This window comes from Chelonoidis abingdonii, chromosome 13 (genome assembly GCF_003597395.2).
Source record: "Chelonoidis abingdonii isolate Lonesome George chromosome 13, CheloAbing_2.0, whole genome shotgun sequence".
NCBI lineage: Eukaryota > Metazoa > Chordata > Testudines > Testudinidae > Chelonoidis > Chelonoidis abingdonii.
In genome coordinates this window covers 28,062,323-28,076,698 of record NC_133781.1, presented here as the reverse complement: position 1 = coordinate 28,076,698, position 14,376 = coordinate 28,062,323, and the positions used below count along the sequence as shown (strand labels likewise).

Below are 14,376 nucleotides of genomic sequence, written 5' to 3'. Positions count from 1 at the left end.
GGAGATGATCACAAGACACAACAAAATAAAATCAAACATACAGAACCCTTCCTCTTGTTGTGCTCTGGTGATAAGCTCCCAGATCTTGGGCTCTTTCTGCATGATTTTGGGGAAGTAGCAAGCCTCCTACTACTTCCTGTGTCCTAGTGACTGGCTTTTGGAGCTTGGGCTTTCCACCAGTCATTGCTCCACTAATTGCGCTCCACTCTATTCTATTCTAGTTCTTATACTGCACCCATCAACACTGTATCAAAGTACCTACAAAAAGCTTTGATAGCCTTGACTGTTGGACATGGATGCTGTGTGCAAAGATCTTGTTTCAAGTGAAGTTAGATTTTACCCAAACTATTCACAAGATAGGGTAGCTGTATGTAAAACTCATGGATCTTCCAAATTGTTCATTGTAACTTTACTAGGTATATTCTGGGGTCTGTTAGTGGGTAGTTTTTATCATTGTCCCTCTCCATATCTATTTATATTGTGGTTACTTCACTTGGAGCATATTGTGTGCTCTTTAGCTATTCCCTATTGTTTTATAGCAAGAAATATTAACTCAGAAACACACTCAAGGTACATTGTTTATGTTAAGGTCTCTCCCTGATTCTCAGCTTTCTCTTTTCAGGACAGTTTTGTTAAGATGATATTACATCTCCGGGGCCTACTTCGTAGCAGCATTAAAGTTGTGATGAATAAAACAACTGTGGTGAGTCTGCAATAAATTAATTGTTCCATTTTATATGAACAGGAGAACTAGCAGGAGACTTGAGGCTGAACACAAATATGACTATTATTTGGGATCCATGCTTGAAAGACGGGGAGGAAGGGAGAAAAAAGATGCCATAGTGGGTTCAGGAAAAAAGGGAAAGAATTTGAGAAACAAACCTCTGCCCAGAGCATTGTGGTTAATAATAGGCAATTTGGAGTGTCAATTTCCATTTACCTCAAGAAATGGGAAATCTGAAGTTGCTCTTCAATGTTCAGAATTTAATTTTACAGGGATGTAATGAGCTATGAGAGAGTGCCATTCTCCTTTACTGGATAGAAACTGAACTGCTCAACTGTGTTTCTTAGGCCCTCTAACTGCTAATGGAGATTCTCCTTAAAACTCAAGAGGCAAGGGCCTTTTGGTTTGCTTGTTTTTAAGGTAGACATTGAGTTCTATCCCTCCGGTGACTGTAAAATTCTGCTGACAAGTTTAGTCCAGAAGACATGCCACAGAGCTGTTACGCTGCTGTCCCAGAAGTGAGATCCATGAAACTCAGATGCTCAAGAATCAGTTTTGTCTAAGAGGAGTAGGTAATGAATTGACTGATGTGCAGCACTCCCCTCTAAGGGGCAGAATCATAACTCTTTGTTATGTACTCTATATTGCTCAAAGCCATTGGAGATTCCCCTTTATATCTAGCACTTAGGACTTTTGCTTTCAGAACTTCTGGTGAGAGTTTTGTCTCTGGTGCGAACACAATGTTCAGCGTGGCCATGATGTACAACCTAATAAAAACTGTGAAGATCCTAGGTAACCACCTATTTATTACAATAATCTCTCGCTATCAAAAGGCCAGAGTTTGCCACATTTACTCATGCTATAAAATGGGAAATAGTCCCATTTTTCATCAATGGGACTTCTCTTGGAATGAGGCGCTACTCAAGGTAGCACCCTAGCCCTTAGTATCCAAGTAACCTCAACAGCTGGCCTCTTGTCTCTTGGTATATGCCATTTTTCTGTCTTTCCCCCACCCAGAAGGAAAGAATGGTATGTTCTGGGAGCGATTGCTAAGAGGAAGTAAGTTCTTCAGATACACAGTAATTGTTTGACAATGAACAGTTTGTTTGCAGAAGGAACAAGCCTGAGTTGTCAGAGGCCATTACTGTGCTGAAGAGAAAAAAATACAGAAAGAAAGAAACCTTGGCAGGGAATCTCTAGGCAGGACAGTGGTTTCTCTCTGAAATTCCCTGTGTCTGCACTGCCATTAATACTGACTTCACTTGGGTCGCACTTGCTTTGTTGTGTTCCAGTACAGTAAGTGATGCATGCAAGCTGGTTAAAGGGCCCACTGCCTGCTAGTGAACTTCGGCCTCATTCTTTCTTTTTTTGTAGATAAGCATGTCCTTCTTCTGCTGTTGCCACTGTGTCTCAGCTACTCCAGGAGAGGTAAGAGAGCAGCTACCCTGTTGTGTGCAAAAAATGCCTGCAGTACCGAACTCTTGGGAGAGCAGGGATAGGAAGGAGGAAGGGGGGAAGAGGGTTATTAATGTGCCCAGTGGGGGGAAATCAAGCAGACTAATAATATTGGAAACTGATAACCCTTTTTTTTGCCCTAGAATGCTGGGCAAGGATGGTCTTATGTGGGCAGAGCATGGTTGCTGGACAGATCCCACTGTACAGAGAAAGTGAGAGAGAGGGAAAGGCAGGTGTACTTACCCACAAATCCCATATATGCCTATGAAGAGTTTAATTGTGAACTGGTGTATGTGGCTACGCAGGGATTTAAGATGACGTACGATGACCCATTATTCCCCTCCGCAGGCTAATCTCATTGCAGATCACAGCATTGGGGAACTGCCACTCCCTCCTTCAACACAAGTGGTCAGGGACTGGACAGGGGCAGAGCTTTGGCTCCACTTCCCGGTGGTGCTGGCCTACACAGCTGAGTCCATGCACTGCGTGAAAGGAAGCAGTGACAATTTGGTGTCTGCTTTGCTCCCAGGGCTGACCCTTACTCAGGGCAGATTGCAAGGTGCCAGTATGACCATAAATAAGAGCGGAGACAGACAGTAAATTACTACAGCTAAGCACATTTACCAAAATAATTTGTGTTTGGTACGTTATTTTGGAAAATGCTTGTATTTATTTTCTGGACACTGCAGAGAGTGTGTGAGCTTCTAAGCATTTTGGGGCTGGGTCCCTCTTTCTGTAGCACAGTGGGGATCTTGGTCGATGAATAGGGCTCATGGGCCCTATTGCCAAACAAATTAATACACGAATAATAGTAATAATTAATAATATGAAAGATCCCCCTCTTTAACTGTTGACTTTTCTTAACTTTTTCATATTTAAATAGCACCTTTTTGCATTCATGTGCCAAGGGATAACAAGCTCCAAATTGTACGCTCCTTAATAGCTGCTTATTTTTCTAATTAGTTCATATAAAAATATACCCACAAAATCAAAATTGGTGGAGATTCCTAGCAGCTTTTTCAACCCAGCATAAGTGATCATTTTCATTGCTGATCATCAGCATGCTTACCCTCAAATACACTTTCATCAGATAGCTCTTTCATTTGAAGAAGAGCAGACTGAATTTTTTTGAATTTCAAACTTCTGAAGAACAACTGTCTCTACATTTTGAATTGTGATGAGAAAAAAAAACAGAAAAGAATGGTCAACAAAACATTTGTAAAATTTTGTTTTTGTGTTTTTTCATCTGTTCCAATCTCTACTTTTAAAAAAGCGTTGCAAACATTATTACTTAAGACATATGATTCCTATTATGAGGTTGATATCAAATAGTGTCCTCATTTTTATTCATGAAAAAATTGAGGCACAGATAAAGGTAAAGTGACTTACCCTTATTTTTCTGGTTTAAATATTATTAAACACTCAGTGAGCTCATTGGTAAATCGTTTTTCTAGCATCTTGTCCCAAGACCTGGTTGAGAGTTGGAGGGTGTGTTTGACACAGTGAATCATGAACTGTGTAGTAGACTGATAATAGTCAACTTCTAGTGGTAATTCTGAAAATGTAATGGCTGCTGAAACAGAGAAAATTCTTTTCCATCTAGCAACAGATAGATATTAGAACACTCATAAACAATGCCTAAGAGCAACTACGTAGGTTGGTTCTCAGAGTTCAGACACCTAATTTTCTATAAAATAGCTAAGATTGGGGAAAATATTCTTGGTACTAGCTTGCAAATAAACACATGGGGGCAGAGTCTCAGTTGAGGTAAATTCTCCAAGCTACATCATAATTTACACTAGTTCAGGATCTTCCTAGGGAGAGAAAATGAGGTAACTGTACCTGACTTATTTAATGGAAAACCTCTTCCAATTTTTCATCTGGTTCTTAGCAGTCTTCTTTGGGTGGGACTGTCCTTGCTTTGGGCCAGAACTTACTCAACAATGAGTATTCCTTATTCCATAACTAGTCCCCACTGACGTCAACAAAACTACTCCTGGTGTAATAAGACACAGTTCAACACAAGTCAAGGGAATCACAGCTTTGTTGGTCACCTTGAAACTTGTGTCATCCGATTGAAAAAAACCTCCCGTCTTTTAGAGTTATACTTGTAAATATTATTCAGTACACTGGGAGACATCCTCTTGGCTAGTCTTTAATATTCCCCTCCAGCCTTAGGTGAAGATGTCAGCATTGATTTAGCATAAGCAAAGCTCATTCCCCTTCAATTTGAAGCCCTTGCATAAGACATAATAACTTTTCTTCTCTTTCACAGAAGGAAGCTCTTACTGCACACCGTCCAAAACAACCCTGTCGAGACACTGGCGGTGGTAAGATTTTAACTATTTTCCTTGGACATTTTATTTTTAGATGGTGGTTGAAGTGATAATTAGTAAGTTCTGGTAGTCACCCAAAAATGTTTCATTGCTGAAAGCATATGTATGTGTGTGTACATAGATGCACACACCCACGTATTCTCAGGGTATCTCTATACTACAAAATTAGTTCGATTTAATGTAAGCTGATTTTTTAGAAATGGATTTGATACAGTTGATTGTGTGTGTCTGCACTTAAGACTATTAAGACCATGAAGTCGGCAGAGTGTGTCCACAGTACCGAGGCTAGCATCGACTTTCGGAGCGTTGCACTCTAGGTAGCTATCCCACAGTTCCTGCAGTCTCTGCTGCCCATTTGAATTCTGGGTTGAGCTCCCAATGCCTGATGGGGCAAAAACATTGTTGCGGGTGGTTCTGGCTACATGTCGTCAGACCCCATATCCCCTGTGAAATCAATGGCAAAAAATCATTTCTCGCCTTTTTTCCTGGGTTACCTGTGCAGACGACATACCACGGCAAGCATGGCGCCTGCTTAACTCACTGTCACCTTATATTTCCTGGGTGCTGCTGGCAGATGCAGTACTGCAGTGCTACACAGCAGCAGCTCCTTGCCTTTGCAAGTTAGCAAAGATGGTTAGCAGCCGCATGGTACCGTCTGCTGCTGTCTCCTGGTTCCTCCTGTCCGGCCTCGGTGAGGTCAGCTGGGGGCTCCTGGGCAGACATGGGTGCTCCTGGCCGGCTTGGTGAGGTTGAACGGAGGTGCCTGGACATAAATGGGAGTGACTCCAGGTCATTCTCTTCTTTAAGTTTCATCTAATGGAGATTCAGTCCTGCCTGGAATATCAGTCAAGCCTACCAAAGAACCAGAGAGGCAAATGGCTGCTCCGTGTCACAGCCCCAGATACCCCGCTTCTATGATGAGCTGCATGCCATTCGAGGGGGTGCCCCTCCAACTACCCCACCCCTGTGCTTCCCTCCTTTCTCACTCCTCCCGGACTACCTTGGCAGTTATCCTCCCATTTGTGTGATGGATTAATAAAGAATGCATGAATCTGAAACAATGACTTTATTGCCTCTGCAAGCAGAGATCAAAGGGGAAAGGAGAGGGCGGCTGGCTTACAGGGAAGTAGAGTGAACCAAGGGGGAGGGTTTTCATCAAGGAGAAACAAACAGAACATTTATACCGTAGCCTGGCCAGTCATGAAACCGGTTTTCAAAGCTTTTCTGATGCGCTGCACGCCCTGCTGCACTCTTCTAACTGCCCTGGTGTCTGGCTGCGCTTAATCATTTAGTCTTTTAGCATGGAGTTCTGATAGCACGGTTTTGTCTCCCCATACAGTGATCAGATCCAGTACCTCCCATTTGGTCCATGCTGGAGCTCTTTTGCAATTCTGGGACTCCATGGTCACCTGTGGTGATCTGCTTGCCATGGTGGCCAAACAGGAAATGAAATTCAAAAGTTCACGGGGCTTTTCCTGTCTGCCTGTCCAGTGCATCTGAGTTCAGAGTGCTATCCAGAGCGGTCACAATGGAGCACTCTGGGATAGCTCCCAGAGGCCAATACCATCGAATCGCATCCACACAACCCCAAATTTGATCCCGCAGGGTCGATTTCAGTGTTAATCCCCTCATTGGGGAGGAGTACAGAAATTGATTTTAAGAGCCCTTTAAGTCAACAAAACTGGCTTCGTCGTGTGGATGGGTGCAGGGTTAAATTGACCTAACGCTGTTAAATTCAACCTAACTTGTAGTGTAGGCCAGGGCTCAGGCTCCCATTTTGGGCAACCAAGAGAAACAAACAAAATAATAAAGCAGACTCCCCCCCACCTGTGGTTTGTAAGCATGTGGTTATAAAAGAGCCTATCAAATGGTAATGTTCTCACATATATATAACAATTTTTATCCCCCCCCAAAACTAAACTACCAATCATGTATAGGAATTCAATGCAGTGCTGCTGAAGTGGAGCCACATTTGGGGTGGAATGCAGCAATTTAGGACAGGAAGTGAAGAATACCAAATGTAGTTGAAACTGGAGAATCATTGAAGGAGGTAGAATAGAATGTAATTGATAAGGATGGATTTTCCCCAAAGCTAAAAACTGTTTAATTTGCAATATGTTCAACTGAATATTTAAAGGGGTTAGAAATGATGGTGATAGACATGATAGTAATTTATGAAGAGAAGGCAAGTGTCATCAAATTGGGACAATTCTTCCAGCGTCAGATAGGTCTTCAGCTAAATATCAAAGCGTTTCAGGTTTTTGGTCATTTGATTTTTTGTTGAAAGCTCAATTTTTTTTGCAGAAAACAGAGACTTACCACGATTTTTTTTGGTCTTATTGAAATTTTTATTTTCTGTCAAAACCCAGCCCTAATATTTTACCTGGAAATGGGATAACTGACAGCTGTATAGTGAGCTATCAGCTTGGCATTTATCACAGGTTTCAAAGTCTCTCAAATCACTTTTCTACAGTATATAAGAAAGCTGCCAAACAGGTATTTGTTTCAGACAGACTGAATAAGTAAATAAAAGATCTACCTGGAACTAGACAAATGGCCATATTATGCTTTCAGTTGACTCTGGAGTAGCTCCATTGAGTTCAGTGGAGTAATTCTGGGTTTTCCCTGACATCTCAGAGAGCAGACTCTGACCTTCTGTTTAGTTACAAATGGATTACTTGCACTCTTAATTTTCCTTTTTGTTGAAGAAAAGTGTTTTCTTTCTCCTTCTTTTTTTACTAGAACTAAGATACTTCTTGAAAACCACTCTCAGCATTAATCTGGCAGCAAGGAAGCATACTGAAACCTACTTTTGGAGAATAAAATCTGACTAGAGTTTTCCTTCTTTTTTAAAAAAAAGTTGCTGTGACATTTGTTAGAAATATTACTAGCAAATGGATCATGTGTTCCATTGATCAGGAGATGCAATTAGATTTTCTGCAGGTTTGTAAAACAAACTAGGGTCTAAGTGTGTTGTCATGGAACCATTGGTATGGTTTCCAGTTAGATACCTCAATTTTTAATTAGGATGCTAGTACTTATTTTGGTGCAACTGTTTGGTTTTTTTCAAAATCACCTAAGGGATTTGGTTCTCAAGTGCCCATTAAAGTTATTGGAAACTGGACAGTCAAATGCTCTAAGTGGAGTTGAAATTCTTAGCCAATGTGTTCTGTTAAACATTATGTTGCAAAGAATAAGAAACATTTGCTTAGTGGAGAAGATTTGAGCACCTCACAATCATTAAAGGATTTTATCTCCCCAATAACCCTGTAAGGTGAGGAAGCGTTATCTTCAGTTTATGAATGGGGAAGTGAGGCATAGAATAAATTAAATCATAGAATCACAGAATGTAGGACTGGAAGGGACCTTGAGAGATCATCTAGTCCAGTTCCATCCACTGAGCCAGGACCAAGTATTAACTAGATCATCCCTGACAGGTGTTTGTCTAACCTGTTCTTAAAAACCTCCAGTGACAGAATTCACGGCCTCCCTAAGTCATTTGTTCCAGTGATTAACTACCCTGACAGGAATTTTTTCCTAATGTTCAACTTAAATGTCCTTGCTGCATTTAAGCTCATTGCTTCTTGTCCTGTCCTCAGTGCATAAGGAGAACAATTTATTGCCCTCCTCTTTATGACAACATTTTACATATTTGAAGACTGTTATCGTGTCTGCCCCCGTCCCAGTCTTCTCTTCTACAGACTAAACAAACCCAATTTTTTCAATCTTTCCTCCTAGGTCATATTTTCTAGACTTTTCTCTAATTTGTCCACCTCTTTCCCAAAGTGTGGTGCCACAAACTGGACACTGTATTCCAGTGGAGGCCTTATCAGTACCGAACAAAGTGGAAGAATTATTCTCATGCCTTGTTTACCTCACTCCTCCCAGTGCTAATACATCTGAGAATGATGTTCACTTTTTTACAACAGTATTACACTGTTTACTCATATTTAGTTTGTGATCCACTACACCTGCTAGATCCTTTTCTGCAGTATTCCTTCCTAGTCATTTCCCATTTTGTATTTGTGTGATTGGTTATTCCTTCCTAAGTGCAGTACTTTGCATATGTCGTTACTGAATTCCATCTATTTATTTCCGACAATCTCTCAGTTTGTCTTTTGCACAAGGTCTCACAAGATGTCTGTGGCTAAGATGGAAATGGAGCCAAGGTCTCCAAAGTTTCAGACTAATGCCCTGTCCAGCCTTCCTACCCTAAAATGGTATCTACTGATCAAAACTCTAGAGGATAGGAGAAGAAGGCTGGTGCTGTAGTTAGCAGAGCATTCAGGAGATCTCAGTTCAGTTCTCTGCTCTATTTCTTGTGTGACCTTGGGCAAATCATTTAGGGTAAAGTTTTCAAAGACGCCTAAGTGACCAATCCCATTTTTAAAAAGTGACGTAGGCACTTAAGTCACTCTGAAAATTGGACTCGTGTTCCTAGATCGCTTAAGCGCTTTTGAAAATCTTACCCATAATCTCTCTGTGCATCAGTTCCCATCTGCAGAATGCGGTAATAGCTCTTCGCAGCTGCACAGGGGCTTTGTGAAGATAAATGCATTAAAGATCATGAAGTGAGCAGATATTATGTTAACTGGGACTCAATAAGCACCAAAGTAGATAGACAGATATCTGGCTCCAGCCAGTAGTAGCAAGAGGACTGCTAAATATTACTATGAGTTTGTAATTGAGCATGGCCGGTAGCCCAGAGTCTTCCATATATTTCATGTAAGTCTTTTTTTCATTTCCCATTTGATTTATTATTTTGCTAACACTCCAATTCCTGTGGGTCTTTAATCGTTGCAGATGTCTTCAGTAAGGAGGGGACCCTCACCATGAAACTGGTAAATGTGCTCGAGATTGACATGCTGTTTTCAGATATTGCTGAAACTTTCAACAAGCAGCATAGGGATCACTGGGCCATGAAGGAAGCCATCCAAAGGCTGAAAGAAGTCTCTGGCTGTGCTCCCACTAATAGTCTTGCAGCCTGCATAGAGAATATAAAGCAGCAGCACGGTAAGCAGACAAAGACTAAGGGTGAACTGAAGCCAATGGTAAAACAGTGAGGACCAAATCCTCAGACTGAGCTAACAGTGCACCCCTGCAAGTTGATGTGGGCACAGGATTGGCTGGGATCTGTAGGGAATCTTATCTAGTCCTTGTGGCTACTAGGAAGGTCAGCAATCAAGAGTCTGCATTTCACAGGAGAGCAGCAGAGATTAACAAGTGTATTAATAAGGATTAGCCTTCCAAAGCTGTGCATCAAACCATGGTTACCTTCACTTTCCCCCAAACAACATGTTTCACACGATTCAGGAGGGCTATGTTTCTTGGGAGCTGGAGGGAACATAGGGAACTGATTTGCATAAAATAAGAACACTGTGCCTAGTCTGATTCCATCCTTTCACAGGGTTTCAGATGATCGGGGTCTGTGTGTGTGTGTCACTGTTCCAGGATAGGAGTCATCCCACTTGTGGGTGGAGTTGCATTTACACTGCTTCTTGTTCCTGCTGTCCACATGAAGTCCAGGAGTGGGACTGAATCCAGGTCTACCATGTGGCAGGGAAAACTTTAGACAACTGAACCACTCCCTATTATTTAACAAAAGCATATGACTGATTTTCTAATTCTTATAAGGCCACTTCCTGGTTTTCTGTCACAATGTGCCATCAAGATACTAAGAATTTTGGACACCCTTTTCCACCTGCCATGCTTCTAGCTCAGTTCTACATTGTAGAGGAATACAATTTTTTTCCAGCCAGGTTCAGTGACCTTACAAATCTGTCTCAAGTTCCCCTTTTTTAGATTTGGCTTTCTAGTGCAGTAACTCTTCACTTGGCAGTAAATCCAAACCCTCCTATGTAATGTTAGCCTTCTGAGCCACTGCAGGAAAAAAAGAAAAAAAATCGAAACAAGGAGCTAAACAAATCCCATATGGAACTAGAGGCACCATGTGTTTGTGAAGCCAATAATAGGAAGAACAATGATGCATCTCATGGAAGATTAGACCAGATTTTCAATACACTTTTTATAAAGACTCACCCAACACCTGATGGTTTGCATTGAAAGAATGGCAGGTAAAAGACAGAGGATTAAGGGTCAAATTTACTCTGGTTTAACTCCAGTGACTTCCCTAGAGGGAATATCAATATGTTTGTACCAAGGATGAATTGGTCCATGTGTGTTTAAGCAAGTGGCATGGAGGAGCTTGACTTACTACTGGGAAATGGCTCTATTGTACAAAACATGCACACACAAAACACAACCACAGATAAGGAAGTTGGAAAGAACCTAATTTTACGGGATTCCTTTCCCAGTCAGTCACTGTGAATAGCTCAGTGGCGCCAAGTTTAGGTTTCTAGTGACAAAAGCATTTAGACATCTTTCTTGGACCAAAACCAGAACCAGCTAAATCCCAAGATATACATTGTTTTGTCTTTTAGGTGCCTGCAATGTACAGGTGCACATGGAGGGCTATAGGTTTTCACTCGTTGCAGAGGAAAAAGAAGTGCCTGAAAAATTGGAGCAGGCCCAACAGCAGGTAGAGGAGCTGAATCATGCCACAAAGTGTGTCATTGCTATGGAAATGAAGCTCCAGGAAATGGTCTGCTCTGTGCTTCAGTGTCAGAGTCAGCTGGAGGAGACAGTGAAAGCTGGAAACCCAGAGTACCTGGACCAAGTACGGCTAGAAGTTAATCTGAGAGAGAACTTTCAGAACGTAAGCCTGGCCAAAGACCTCTCAAAGCAGTATGGAGAAGATGCCAGCAGGGTGCTGAAGGAAATGGCCCAGTTAGCTGGCCTGACCCTATAAAGGGGCTTCAGAAATTGGGATAGAATTGGAGTTCATGATTACCCAAGGATTGTGTACATAATGATGAATTAGATCCCACCCTGGTAGTGCAGTCATCATGTGGACAACAAATATGCACTCAGCAAATAGCTTATGGGTAGCCCTGGGTATTAAGTTTGTTCTGTTCACTCAAGGAACCTTAGCCAGGGCACAAGAATTTGTCCCCAGAGGGCCTTTGACTTCCTTCTTGAAAATCACCAATGGACAGAAGGTACCTCCTCCCTTTACTATAGCAATATCAACACTTGAGTTCTAATGCAGGATTTCAATCCCTACTCTGTCTTTCTGGCTGGAGGCCACCCATAGATTCCACTTTGTGCAAGGTGAATTCCTGAGTAGCAGCTTAAGTCAGCTTTCCAGCTGCTTTGCTGCACCAGAGCAATGCAAAGCAACCAGAACTAGGCCAGAGAGTGTATGTGACTTGTTTAAGACGACCTGTCTGTCACAGTTTGTATTGGAATTCAGTAGAATTCCCACCCTTATTTTCTAGGTCAAACTAGACTGCCTCTCAAATCTTAAACATAGCTAGTGTGCTAAAACCAAATGTTCAGATTAAAGGCCGGAAGTACCCATTGAAGGTATAGAGATATACTCTACATTGCTTATTATTGCTATAGATAATCATCTGAACTTAAAGGCATGTATCTCCTGTGCTACTAGATGCTGCTTTTCTTCCTCACTCATCTCTTGAAATTCCCAAAAGTACTCATGCTTCCCACGTTCATTGAGACAGAACCTTGAGGCAGGCAACATGTTACTAAAATAGCAATGGTGTGTTGCAAGTTGGTATTAAGATGCATCAGCATAGCAGTACAGGGCCCCAGGACTGGGATAACAGGAGTTGTTACAGATGTGGATTAAACTGCATTGGAAAGGTTGGCAAGACTAGGATTTCAGGAGTGCTTCTCTTTAGTTATGAGGTGTATTAACATAGATGTGTGGGGATTGCAGAGCATCAGGAAAACTGTGATGGGGGACTAGGACTGGGACAGCATGGACTGGTGTGCTGAAGGTCAGGTGTGAGGGGCATTGCCAGACTGAATCGATTAGCTCTATGCTGGATTATTAACAGCACTATTCCACTACTTCTACAAGAGCACTACATGAACTCAAACAATGGAAATAGGACAACCTGCAAATATCGGGTGCTTGTCATGAGAGTAATGGGATCTCGGTTGAACAGTTAGCAGGGACACTAGCCTTTGAAGTCCAACTGGATCACAGCTGCAGTGCCTCACGCACACTCAGCTGAGCCTGAGGGGAAAGGAAGGTCAGAATAATTCCATAACACTTTAGCCCAGGAGGCCTGTCGTTAAAATGGGCCTCTTTGGAGAAAGGACTGTGTGACTGGGGGAGGGTGGGATGGTTTTGCAACTGCTGGACCTGGCTGGTGGTTGAAAAGCTCATTGAATTTGTCACATTTTTGAGAGATGATGGACAAAAAAGAAACCACAAGAGAAATCCTATCCAGCCTGCTAGAGCTCCACAAATAACTACAAAGGAGCTCAATCTCTGGATTTTTAGACTGTCACTCCCGTACCCCATACTGTTGTTTTAAATTTTGTTCTCATTTGCCACTGCTCACCCCCAAAATACATCAGAGAGTCCCAAGAGACTTATCTTGCCCTTAAACATCCTCTCACCATCCCTCATCTCATCACACACCTCACTGGGGCAGTTTACTGCAGGTTTCTTTGCTCTCTCAGTGGTGAGCTGCTCTCTGTAAATATCCACCAGACTCCGTCCTGCCAGAAATCCAAACTATTCAGACATTTCCTTTTGGAGTTTCAGGATGCCCGCTTGCTAGACGCCGGCTTTGCACAAACTCACCAAAACCCAGCAGAGAAATGCTGATCGCTATTATTATTTTCTTGAACCTAAATGCAAGCAAATGCTCCGGCATTCAGATCAGACTTGGGCATATGTCTCCCCTTCCTTGCCTAACTCCCAAACTTTCTCTCTCTCTAGTTCTTTTCATTTTGTTGTTGAAGGAACTTGGGAAATAAGTACATTGCCACAGCTATTTCCTGCTGCTCTACCGGTAACATCTTGAAAACTGCAATATATGTCTCTTTTTTCAAACAAATGGGCATTTTCAGTTGTCAGTGGCTCACAAAGCTCACCTTCTGTATTTGCTTTCTTGGTGCATTGAGTTCTCTGTGGCCTATCACTGCCCCTCATGAAGGAAAATAACCCAGATGGTTTATCCCAACAAATCCTGCATTCCCTGATTATCACAGCGAGATAGCTGTGATCACACTATGTTGTCTGCTAGGGTTGTGTTGCATTGTGTGTGGCCCTTCCTGATTAGGGAGGGGGTGGGTGAGCGTGTTAGTCAACAGTATTTATGATCCTTTTAATAAAATATACATAATATACACAAAATAAAGCATTAGTTCAGCTACTTTTTATGAAATTTCCTCTGCATTTGATGCTACATTTCAGATGCATTCTCCCATGCCAGACATTTTAATAAGAGCTGGGTGACTGTGCGCAGTGCATTTCATGAAACATATATGGGCTATATTAGTGTTATGTGTCTGGGAATTCTCATATAGGATTCTTTTGCTATTGTTAAACTCAGACATACCACAAACCTCATGTCTGTGATTAATTCAGTCCAATGCACTCACACATGTCTAAGGCAATTTGGAAATGTACATTCTGGAACCCACCAGCATTCCTCCCATGCCATCTTCAGGAGAAGAGGACTTTCCATGTTGATTCTTTGAAACTAACACATACAACAGGCCAAATTTGGACCAGAGGTAAATGTCTCTACATTTTTTTTTCTAAAAAATGTTGTTTCATCGAAGCCAGAATGGTGTGGGAAAATGTGTCAATTTGTATTAAAGTTTTGTTGGGACAGTATGATTGCTTTTCATGAGCAAGTGTTTCTCAATGTGTGTAAGGGCTGTAAAATTTGTCCCATGATAGGAGTGGAGTCAAGTGTCCCTGCCCATTGGTCCTGAACTATATCATATGAGAGAGCAAGAGAAAGACTTGCCTAGTGG

At 41.9% G+C, this 14,376-nt stretch overlaps 1 protein-coding gene across 1 annotated transcript; it reads left to right on the top strand.

Annotated features, from left to right (window-relative positions):
* The first annotated feature begins 1,844 nt into the window (after nucleotides 1-1,844).
* On the top strand, nucleotides 1,845-13,721 carry LOC116834883 (uncharacterized). The gene is made up of 4 exons (XM_032797284.1): nucleotides 1,845-2,152; nucleotides 4,455-4,509; nucleotides 9,319-9,528; nucleotides 10,956-13,721. The coding sequence occupies exons 1-4, from the start codon at nucleotides 2,105-2,107 to the stop codon at nucleotides 11,321-11,323; spliced, it is 681 nt and encodes a 226-aa protein (XP_032653175.1). The 5' UTR covers nucleotides 1,845-2,104; the 3' UTR covers nucleotides 11,324-13,721.
* Nucleotides 13,722-14,376: the final 655 nt, after the last annotated feature.